The sequence below is a fragment of the Talpa europaea genome, assembly GCF_964194135.1.
Source record: "Talpa europaea genome assembly, chromosome: 6".
NCBI classification, from domain to species: domain Eukaryota; kingdom Metazoa; phylum Chordata; class Mammalia; order Eulipotyphla; family Talpidae; genus Talpa; species Talpa europaea.
The window spans coordinates 96,430,414-96,442,959 of NC_140072.1; the positions used below are offsets into that span (position 1 = coordinate 96,430,414).

Consider the following 12,546-nt stretch of genomic DNA (forward strand, 5'->3'; position numbering starts at 1 on the left):
GCCACTACCTACAGCCACATTAAACAAAGCAACCCTGTTCCTCCTATGAAACAGCCTGTCTTCCTACCCCTAGGACTCTGTTGTTCATCCGCTGCAAGTCTCTCTGCACATATTTGATCTCAAAATCACAAAGTCTTTCTGGATGTCAGATGGGTCTTGGCCCAGTGAGAAGGACAAAGAGCATCTCAGGCCAGATGCGCGGGAGGGTGAGAGGATTCACTAGAAACAAAGCAGGGAGCAGAACAGGCAGAAGGACCGAAATACACTGCTCAGGGGAGCAGCAGGCGAGACAGGAGAGGTCTGCTGTGCCATGTGGGATTCTTGTCACACTGCAGAGGCTGCGGACAGCTTCACAGTACGGCGCTCAACTGCCTGTGCCACCAGGAGGCCCTAATTTTTATTTTTGCTTAAAAATGTATTTTTATTTTTATTTTAAAAATGTTATTTAAGCTGAGTAAGATGTGTGTGCCAGCCTGCTTCAACTGAGGCAGCCACTTTGTGAAGTCAGTATACAGACGAATGAGCTAAAATCAGCTGGTTACAATCAGGTATTGTAAAAGTAATATTTCCCAACCTGACCACAAAATTCACCTATGATCAGTCAGAAATCATGGTCAAAATGAGTCAGGATCTGAATCACAAGTCAAAACCAGGATGACTGCCTAAGACTGTGTCCTGGGTTGCCAGTTACTCTTTATTTTTCTGTGCTTTCGATAGGACATCCTGGTAAGCACAGGCCCAGCCCTCATTTCATTTTTTTAAAGATTTATTTATTTATGCATACAAGATCTGGAGTGCAGGCCAGAGGTGTAGGGGCGGGGTGGGGGTGGGGGTGGGTAAGAGGATTCACCAGAGACAGAGTAGGGAACAGAACAGGCAGATCGACCAAAGTACACTGCTGAGGGGAGCAGCAGGCGAGTCAGGAGAGATCTGCTGTGCCTTGTGGGTAGCTCCCTGGCCAACTGGGGATCGAACTCATGCTGCAGAGGCTGCAGACAGCTTCATATAGGTTGCGTCTTAACTCCTTAAGCCACCAGGGAGGCCCCCAGCCCTCTTTTCAAAAGATGGATTTGCTGCTGTGGGCATGTATAGTCAAAATCAATTTGCATAAATGCTCTCCCCAAATTTCAAGCCTCTGGAAGACAGTCTAGTCTTGCTTACTGTGGCAATATTTCTTGATGAATAAATCTTTCCTAACAACTGTATCACTAAACAATAATCGCTCCTTCACTTTACAGTCCCCTTGCTTTCCTTCCTATTATGCAGTAATTTCAAAGGTATTGCCTTCAGGCATGGTCTCTCCAACTAACTCCTTAAGTTGGTGGCTCCTTAAGGCCACCAAATACTTACCTGCATAGTCAAAGGATCACCCAAAGACACCACATGGAATGAGTGAACAAAATGCATTTCAGTCAATATGCAGTGGACAAATACTAATGGGGTTTTGTTTCCTTCTTGGTAACCAGGATGATAAAGTGACTTTGCCTGCAGCTGAAGGATCTCTTCTGCTAAATGTTTCCCCAACATGTCTGCTAACAATAATCAGTCATCAGAAATAGCACCATCTTCCTCTCCCACAACATCCAAACATTCCACACAGACTTCAACTTCAGAGGAAGAAGATGCTGAAGTAAAGCTAAATGAGGAGAGTAAGGAAGAACCACAGCTTCCTGAAGAGGACCAGTATCTAGGGTTGTATGAGTACCTGTATGAGGACGGCTATGCGGAAGAACACACATATCTGAAGAAGGATGAAGAGAAGCAGCATCCGGAAAAAGAACATCTGTATGAAGACCTGTATTCAGGTGAGTGTCTGCAAAAGGAACTCTAGTTTCTTTTGGTAGCTCTAGTTCACCACAATGTCCAGGAAAAAACCACAAACTTGAGATAAAGCCAAAGTTCAAAGTATCAACCCTACCTGACCTAGGGGGATGAGTCTTCATTACTGACCAAGGTCTACTCACAACTTCAGTAGCTGTGCTCCAAGGCACAGTGCCAACAGAACAAGACAGGGAGCCTCAATGAACATAAAAGTACCTGTTCATAAAAAAATGATTAAATAAATAAATAAAAGCATTTGATATTTGTATATCTTTTGTATTTGATACAAAAGATACTGTATATCAGTATTTGATATCTTTTCCTTATAGCAAAGTAATTAAATACATGTTCACTGTGGCTATTTGAAAAACTATGCAACTAAGCAAAAGGAGAGCAAAAACCACTACCACCCAGCAATGATAACTGCTTTTCACATATGGTTATTTCTTCCCCGGACTTTAAATGTCTTGTAAAAGAATCACACCTTTGTGTTTTTAACATGATTTTTTTTATTGACAAATATTTTACATCATTGTTCATTTTTAAATAGTGTTGATTCCCCCCCTCCCAGGTGTAGTCCCCATAGAATTTCCTTCAACAATGCACCCGTGCACCATCACCTCAGGCCCCTGTGCTCCTCTCTCCCTCCCTCTGATCCCTCTCCCACCTCCTCCCCTGCAGGATATCTCTGGTTTATAATGGTCTGTCTGTTTTTGTTGTGTTGTGTTGTGTTTTGTATTGTTATTATTCTCCCTGGATGTCTTATTTGGTCCCCCTATATTCCTCCTATAAGTGAAAGCATCCGATATTTTTCTTACTCCTTCTGACTTACTTCATTGAGTATAATTCCTTCTAGCTCCATCCATTTAACATGATTTTTTAAAGGACATTTGTATATTCATACAATGCAACAATCTATAAATATTACATGCTTATATGAATAGCATTTCATGTTTAAATTTTCTATAAATCATTTTAATGGCTGTATCACATTGCATTTTCAAACCATAATTTTTTAATCAATTGCCTATGATTAATTATATGAGTTTTTCTGATTTTTTTGTTACTTTTAAAAATAATATTTTGCTAATTATCCTTATAGCTATATTCTACCAATGATCTCTGATTATTTCCTAGAATATATACCCCCAATCTGTCTTAGGTTAACAGACACTACTGTGTTTCTCAGGGTGCTTATTCGTCCCTAAAAGGCATCATCTTACCCTGCTGGTATTTAACTTTGAAGTGATTTCTCTCATCCAAGAGCTGACATTTTTCCAATACTGTTTCTGCAGTTGGCAATTTTCCCTTGAGTTTTATTATGTGGCAGTGGCCTCCTTGTGCTGCTGCTAGAAGTGACTAATATGCATGGACTCACAAGCCCACATGGGGTCTTCCCATGATATCATAACTGCATGGTCACAGGTATAGAAAGTTAAAAATCTAGGTCATCTGCGTCATTTTAATGTTGACCTAGAAATAGAATTAAACAATTTTCTGAATCTGATTGTTTTCACTGGCAAACATCCCAGGCAGTTTGAATTTTTAAGCAACCTCCATCGTAAAAGTTGGGTGGTATCAGCAGCCACATAAGTATTTTACCTTTATGCTCCTCTCCATAAAATCAGATATGTCATCCTACATAAGTGCTACACTAATGGAAGTTTAGTTGGTGTGCTGGTGAGGTAATTCCTATATTGCTGGTAAATTCTTTTCCATGTGCCTCTACTAATGAAATCCCTCTCAGAATCCTAATACCCCTGCTGTTCAAGTACCAAGTGTAATTCTAATACTGAAAAAATAGCATTCAGGACATTACCTTTGCACAATATGAATCAAGCATTCTTAACATGTCCTCTTCTGTACTGGACCTTTTGAAATATATTACCCACTAGAGTAGGACAAATGCAATGCTGTTAAGTGAATGGAACTGTGCATAAAACAAAATTTTTGAACATAAATGCCCTACTAGCAAAAACAGGAGAGGCACCGAAGGAAAAAAAAAAGTGTAAGGGAATGCTAAATGCCTTTAAAGGCATATGGAAAATGTCTAGGGCTTATGAAAACCCATAGTAGCAGACTAGATTATGCCAAACAGGTGAAGTTTAAAAAGAGTTTGCAAGAGGATTCTAAACTTTTCAAAAGAATTGACATCTCACTAATCACCTGGATCCTAACTAAAAGAGCAATTGCCCCAGGGTAAGGCTCAATACTGAAAAAGCAAAGGGAACAATTCCTGGCCTATGGCCCTATCTCAACTCTAGTTCTCACTCAGCACTACAACTAATGCTTACCACAGCCCAGACAGAGGCTGGCACAAGACCATGTGAGACATTTTGGCTGAGGAGTTGACCTAGTGGAAGGGATCATGGTGGGTCTCCCACACTTGGGAGCTACAACACTGTGGGAAGCTTAGCTTAAATCCTTGATGTTCACTGGAGGTGAACTTTTGGTGCCTTGAACGTTCAAGACACATAATACAGTTATTAACAGAACTAAAGAGCGATAATTGGCCACACCAAAATTTTATAATTATGAACAGATCAGTAAGACTAAAAATAAACAAGGAAATAAAAATCTTAAAGGAAAAACTAGACCAAAGAGGCTTAACGGATATCTACAGAATATTCCACTCAAAACCCACTGCATATACTTTTCTTTCAAGTGCACAGGTAACAATTTCAAGACTAAGCATATGTTGGGGCACTAGTCAATTATCAATAAAACAACAAGGTTTGAAATCATATCAAGAACTCTTTCAGATCATGTTGCCATAAAGTTAGAAATTAGCTTTTTTTTAAAGCAAGAAAACCCATAAACACATAGAGACTAAATAATAGGTTGCTTAATAGCTACTGGATTATAACAGAAATCAAAAAATACCTCAAGACTAATGAAAATAAAACTACAAGCTATCAGAATTTATGGCATGCAGTAAAAGAGTTCTGAAGAAAGATAATTACAATACAGGCCCATATTAAGTAGCAAGAATACCAAATAAACACCTTTTAAAATTATATCTAAAGCAACTTGGAAAATGAGAATAAAGAATCAAAGTTAAAAGTCAAAAGGAAACAAAAATGAGAGCAAAAATAAATGAAATAGAAATCAAAAAGATCATAAATAAGATCAATGAAATTAAGAGTTGGCTTTTTGAGAAGATAAAATAGATAAACCTATAAATAGGCAAACAAAGAACAGAAGCATGAAAATATCAATAAACAGAATTATATGAAAGAGGAGAAATTACCATACATGACATAAAAATAGGATCATAAGAGATTACTATGAACTATATACCAATGAATTGGATAAATTTGAAATAATGGACAAATTTCTAAAACAATACTTTGCCAAGACTAAACTAGGAAGAAACTAAAGAGCGAATAAACCAATAATGAACATGGAAATTAAAACAGTAATCAGAAATCTAAAAAACAAAAGCCAAGAGCTACGTGGCATTCAAGCGAAATCTACCAACTCTTTAAAAAGAAGAGCTTTGAGAATAGGGATCTTTGCTTCAACTGAGACTGCTTGGAACTGGGAAAGAGCTGCTCCCACAGTCAGAGGTGAGCTGAAAAGCCCCCACACGCCAGGCCCTGTCTGACCACCAGTCGGAGCCCAGAGGGGGATCCAGCCACCACTTAGAAAAGGGATCTTTGCCTCCAGAAACCCATGGAGACTATGTGGAATTGGGAAAGGGCTGCCCCCACAGCCAAAGGTGAACTGAAGAACCCCAAAGCCTGGCAGGGAGTAAGAGCCCAGAGGGGGATTCAGTCATTTGGAGCCCAGAGGGCGATCAGCCACCCTACCTCCAGGGCAGTCTGTGGGACCTCAACACATACCTTTGGAATTAAACAAATACAGAAGGAGGAGATAATCTGTGACAACGACCATTACCATATTCATAGTACCACTGCCCTACTGGACTTCTGACATAACAGTATTTGACTCGATTGGACCACCAGTTTCCGACATCCCAGAAAAAGCACACCAAAAAGATGCCGGCCAGTACCAGTGACACAGTGTCCCAATGCATTGGACAAATTAGAAAACAAGCAGCAGGGAGAAGAAAAACGACAAGCAACCAAGCAAGTCCTCAGGGAAAAGACACACCACAAAAAGAAAATCACCCACCAGAATGCAACAACAGTCACTTGGAAGAACTTCTGAGCCTTCCAAAAAGAGAATTTAAAATTGCCATGATTAAAAAACGGACAGAAGTCATAAATGAAAACAATGATAAGGGAAAAATAATCAACGGGGCCTCCTCTGGTGGTGCAGGCGGTTGAGTGCCATGCTATGAAGCTGTCTGCAGCCTCTGCAGCACTGGTTTGATCCTGGCCAGCCGGGGAGAGTCCCACATGGCGCAGCAGACCTCTCCTGTAGTGCCCGCTGCTCCCCTCAGCAGTGTATTTCGTCGGTCTGCCTGTTCTGTTCCCTACTCTGTCTCTGGTGAATCCTCTCACCCTCCCGCACATCTGGTCTGTACCCCAGTTCTTGTAAAAATAAATAAATCTTTAAAAAAATAAATAATCAATGATCAGAAGAATGAAACTGAGTCCCTAAAAAGGGAAATGAAAGAAATGCAGGAGATCAAAGGATCAATGGAGGAGCTAAAGAACTCTGGGGAAAGCAGTGAAAGCAGAATAGATGAAATGCAAGAACGAATATGTACTCTCAAAGACACAGAAATAAAAAGAACCAAAATAGAAAAGGAAAGAGAAGTACAAAGGAAAAAGAATGAAGAAAAACTTTGGGAACTATCTGACTCCATGAAGAAAGGACATATAAGAGTTATAGGAATCCCAGAAGGAGAGGAGAGGGATATAGGAACAAAGAAAATATTCAAGGAAATAATTGACAAGAACTTCCCAAACATGAAGAAGGAGCTGAAAATAGACATACAAGAAGCAAGACGAATGCCAAACTTCCATGATGAAAGGAAAAATACAGCAAGACACATATTAGCAAAGCTCCCAAGAATCCAAGACAAGGAGAAAATAATGAAGCTGACAAGAGGGAAGAAACAGATAACATACAAAGGAAAACCAATCAGGCTGACATCAGACTTCTCCCAAGAAACAGTACGGGCAAGGAGAGAGTGGAGGGAAATGGTCAACAGACTCCCAAGACAACAAATGCCAACCAAGAATACTCTATCCTGCAAAGCTTTCCTTCCTCTATGAAGAAAGAATAAGGACCTTCCCAGAGAAAAAGAAACTCTGGAATTTCATTATGACTAAACCCCCACTCCAAAAAATACTACAAGGAGTCTTAAAGCCAGAACCAACAGAGGGATGAATAAGAACAAAACAAGACCAAAAAAAAAAAATTATTAAATAAATAAATAAATAAAACCAGAGAAAAGACAAAATGGCAAGTACAGACGCTAACATATCAATGTTAACTCTAAATGTAAACAGGTTAAAGTCTTCAATAAAAAGACACAGAGTCGCAGGCTGGAGTAAGAAACAAAACCCAACCTTTTGCTGTCTCCAGGAAACACATTTAACTACAAAAGATAAAAACAGACTCAAAGTAAAAGGATGGAAAACAATCCTACAAGCAAATGGACCAAAAAAAGAAGGGAGGAACAGCTATATTAAATCAGATAAAGTAGATTTCAAACTCAAAATGGTAAAAAGAGACCCCAACGGTCACTACATTATGATCAAGGGGATAACACTTCAAAAAGAAATAACACTCTTTTAACATATACTCACCAAATGAAGGAGCACCAAAATATATCAGACAACTATTATCATCTCTGAAAAGAGACATCAGAGAAAACACATATGTAGTAGGAGACTTCAACACACCATGATCAACAATGGATAGATCAACGAGACAAAAAATAAGTAAGGACACTAAAGCTCTAAATAAGGATCTAGACCTCATAGGCTTAACAGACATCTATAGAACACCAAACCCAAAAAAATCTGAGTACACATTTGTCTCAAGTGCACATGGATCATTCTCCGGGATCGATCACATACTGGGACACAAGACAAGCATCAATAGATACACCAAGATTGAAATCATACCAACCATCTCTGACCATGAAGGCATCAAACTAGAAATAAACCATAAAAAGAAGGCAAGGAACTCTCCTACCTCATGGAGATTGAAACCCACAGTACAGGAAGACCACTGGACTAATGAGGAAATCAAAGAAGAAATTAAAAAATACTTTGAGCTGAATGACAAGGAGGACACCAATTTCCTAAATGTATGGGATGCAACAAAAGCAGTAATAAGAGGAAAATATATAGCAATACAGGCTTACATCAAGAAACAAGAAAGAACTCAAAGAAACAACCTAATCTCACAGCTCAAAGAACTAGAAAAAGAACAACCAAAAAACTCCAAAACCAGCAGAAGAAAAGAAATAATAAAAATCAAAGCAGAAATAAATGAAATTGAAACTAAAAAAAAAAAAAATCCAAAAGATCAATGAAACCAAAGGTTGGTTCTTCGAAAAAATAAATAAAATAGACAAACCTCTAGCCAGGCTCACAAAGGAAAAAAAGGAGAAAGCACAAATAAATAGCATCACAAATGAAAGAGGAGAAATCACAACAGACACAGCAGAAATCAAAAGAATAATCAGAAACTACTATGAGCAGTTATATGCGAACAAGCTCAACAATCTAGAAGAGACGCACAAATTCCTATAACTCTACAAACACCCAAAGCTAGATAAAGAAGAAATAGGACACAGAAACAGACCAATTAGAAGCAGTGAAATTGAAATGGTAATCAAAACCCTCCCCAAACACAAAAGCCCAGGACCAGATGGCTTTCCAAATGAATTCTACCAAACATTCAGAAACAAATTAGTGCCTATTCTTCACAAACTCTTTCAAAAAAATTGAAAAGGAAGAGATAATACCAAGCACGGTCTATGAAGACAACATTACACTAATACCAAAACCAAACAAGGACAACACACAAAAAAAGAAAACTACAGGCCAATCTCCCTAATGAACACTGATGCAAAAATCCTCAATAAAATTTTACCTATCAGAATCCAACAATGTATCCATAAGATATTCACCACGATCAAGAAGAATTTATTCCAGGGACACCAGGATGGTTCAACATCCAAAAATCAATGTAATCCAACACATCAACAAAAAGAAATATAAAAACCATATAATATCAATAGATGCTGAGAAAGCTTTTGACAAAGTACAACACCCATTTATGATAAAGGCCCTTGAAATCCTAGGGATACAAGGAACATACCTCAACATCATAAAGGCCATATATGACAAGCCCATAGCCAGTATCATTCTCAATGGTGAAAAGCGAAAGCATTTCTGTTAAGATCTGGAACAAGACAAGGATGTCCACTCTCACCACAGCTTTTCGATATAATACTGGAAGTCCTAGCCAGAGCAATAAGACAAGAGAAAGACATACAAGGAATCCAAAGAGGGAAGGAAGAAATCAAACTATCACTATTCACAGATGATATGATAATATACATAGAGAACCCCAAAAACTCCACAGAAAAACTATTTGAACTAATAAATCAGTTCAGTAAAGTGGCAGGATACAAAATCAACACACGAAAATCAGTAGCCTTCCTGTACACAAACAACAAATCTGAAGAAGAAATCAAGAAAACTATCCCTTTTATTATTGAAACAAAAAATATCAAATACTTGGGAATAAACCTAACAAAAGAGGTAAAGGACCTATACAAAGAAAACTATAAAACACTGTTAAAAGAAAAAGAAGGGCCTCCCCAATTGTGCAGCGGTTGAGCGCTGGGTTGCGAAGCTGGCCGCAGCCTCTGCAGTGCTGGTTCAATCCCCGGCCACCGGCAAGGGTCCCACATGGTGCGCAGACCTCTCCTGCCGCCCGCTGCTCCCCTCAGCAGTGTACTTCATCAGTCTGCCTGCTCTGCTCTACTCTCTGGCTCTGGTGAATTCTCTCATCCTCCCTTGCTTCTGACTGTACCCAGTGCTTGTATAAATAAATAAATAAATCTTTAAAAAAAGAAATAGAAGAAGACACAAAGAAATGGAAAGACATCCCCTGCTCATGGATGGGAAGAATTAACATCAAAATGGCCATCCTACCAAAAGCAATTTACAGATTCAATGCTATTCCAATAAAAATTTCAATGACATTCATCAAAAAGTAGAACAAATATTGATGAAATTCATATGGAGCCACCAAAAACCCTGAATAGCCAAAGATCTGATCTCCTGAAAAAAAAAAAGAAGGAAATGGAGGCATCACACACCCAGACTTCAAACTATACTACAAAGCCATAATAATCAAAACTGCATGGTATTGGCACAAGAACAGACACACAGATCAATGGAACCAAATAGAAAATCCAGAAATAAACCCACAGATTTACAGTCACTAATCTTTTACAAAGGAGCAAAGAATATGCAATAGAGCAAAGAAAGTTTGTTCAATAAATGGTGCTGGGAAAACTGGGTCGCTACATGCAAAAGAATGAAGCTTGACCACTACCTATCACCATGCATAAAAACCAACTCAAAATGGTTTAAAGAACTAGACATAAGACCTGAAACTATAAAATATATAGAAGGAAATATAGGCAAAACACTACTTGACATGCACCTTAGTAACATCTTTACAGACACATCACCCAAAGCAGTGATAGTGAAGGCAAAGATAAACATCTGGGACTACATCAAATTAAAGAGCTTCTGTACAGCAAAAGAAACAAACCAAACAACCGACAAACCAAAACAAACAGACACCCCACCCACTGGGAGAAAATTTTTGCACACAACACTAATGATAAAGGACTGATCACAAAAATCTACAAAGAGCTGAAGAGTCTCAATAAAAACAAAGTAAATAATCCAGTCAAAAAACAGGCAGAAGAGCTAAAAAGAAACTTCTCCAAAAAGGAAATGTGAATGGCCAACAGGCATATGAAAAAATGTTCAGCATCACTTGCCATCAGGGAAATGCAAATCAAAAATACAATGAGATACCATCTCACACCAGTGAGAATGGCACATATTAAAAAAACTAGCAACAACAAATGTTGACGAGGGTGTGGAGAAAAAGGAACTCTCCTGCACTGCTGGTGAGAGTGCAAAATGGTCCAACCACTATGGAAAGCTGTGTGGAGATTTCTCAACCTGCTAAAGATGGAGCTTCCATATGATACAGCAATTCCACTCCTAGGTATTTACCCAAAGGACACAGAAACATTAATTCCAAAGGACACCTCCTGCACCCCTATGTTTATAGCAGCACTATTTACAATAGCTAAGCTTTGGAAACAACCCAAAAGCCCAAAAATAGATGACTGGATCAAGAAGATATGGTACATATACACAATGGAGTATTACTCAGCAATCAAAAAAGATAAACTCACGCAATTTGCAGCATCATGGATGGAGCTGGAAGGGATCATGCTCAGCGAAATAAGCCAGAAAGAAAAAGAAAAAGAAAAATACCGGATGGTCTCACTCATAGCAGGAATTTAGAAAACCTGAATAAGGGACCAGGAAAAAAACTAATAAAGTAAAAATCAAAATCAACAAGCAACTATAAACCAGAGACACACTATGGGGATGGGGGCAGGTAGGAGGGATTATGGTCAAAATAAGGGGGGTGGGAATTGTATGGGGACTATAACCAAGATGAAAATGCATACATTGTGCAAAAATGAAAAATGATGTAAAAATATATAAAATAAAATAAAAATAAAAAGAAGAGCTTTTGTCCATCTTGCTCAAATTACTTCTAAAATTTGAAAAAACAGATTATGCTCCCTAATACATTGAGTAATGCCAAAAATACCTTAATATTGAAACCAGAGAGCACAAGAACAGAAAACTACAGACCAATATTCCTTTAACAAAACACTAGCAAATAGAATTCAATGATACAAGGATTAGACAAGGTTTATGAATCATGATCAAGTGGGATTTATCCTAAGGTTACAAGGATATTTTAATATACATAAATCAATCAATGTAATTTATCAACAAAGATAAAAATCATGATTATATCAATAGATGCAGAGAGAGCATTTGATAAGAGACAGCACCCATTTATGATTAAAAACTCTCAATGAGAGTAGAAGAAACCAAACTCAACATAATAAAGGCCATATATCATAAGCCTACAGCCAATATAATACCTAATGGTGAAAAACTGAAAACTTTCTGTTTAAAAGAGGGAAAAAACAAGCATGCCCATTGTCACAACTTCTGTTTAATTTAGTTTTGGAGATTTCAGTGTCCAGACAAGAACAGGAAATAAAAGGAATCCAGTTTGGAAAAGAAATGAAACTATCATTTTCAGGTGACAGACTACATATAGAAACCCTAAAGACTATATTATAAACAATAAATGAATATAGCAAAATGGCAGGTTATAAAATCAATATATAAAAATCTGTTGCATTTTTATATGCAGTAACAAGAAAAAGAAATCAAAAAAATAATTACATTCACAATCACTTCAAAAATAATCTAATACCTAGGGATTCACCTAACCAAGAACTACACAATGAAAACTACAAGACATTATTAAAAGATCTAGGTCATGACATAAGGCAATAGACAAACATTCTATGCTTGTGAAAGGGATGAATCAATATAATGAAAATGACTAATCAATATAATCGAATAACTATTCTACCAAAAGCAATATCAATTTAACAAGATACCAATGATACTATTCAAAGAAATTGGCAAAAAAATAAAATTT

The 12,546-nt window shown here is 37.8% G+C and overlaps 1 protein-coding gene across 1 annotated transcript in view; it reads left to right on the top strand.

Annotated features, from left to right (window-relative positions):
* Positions 1 to 1,525: 1,525 nt before the first annotated feature.
* The window catches only part of ERICH6B (glutamate rich 6B), a gene marked incomplete at both ends in the record, with an annotated part of 48,017 nt that continues 36,996 nt past the window's right edge, over positions 1,526 to 12,546 (top strand). The window contains one exon of the mRNA XM_084235984.1: positions 1,526 to 1,805. Within this exon, the coding sequence (XP_084092110.1) occupies positions 1,526 to 1,805 (280 nt within the window). The remainder of the gene's footprint in view (positions 1,806 to 12,546) is intronic.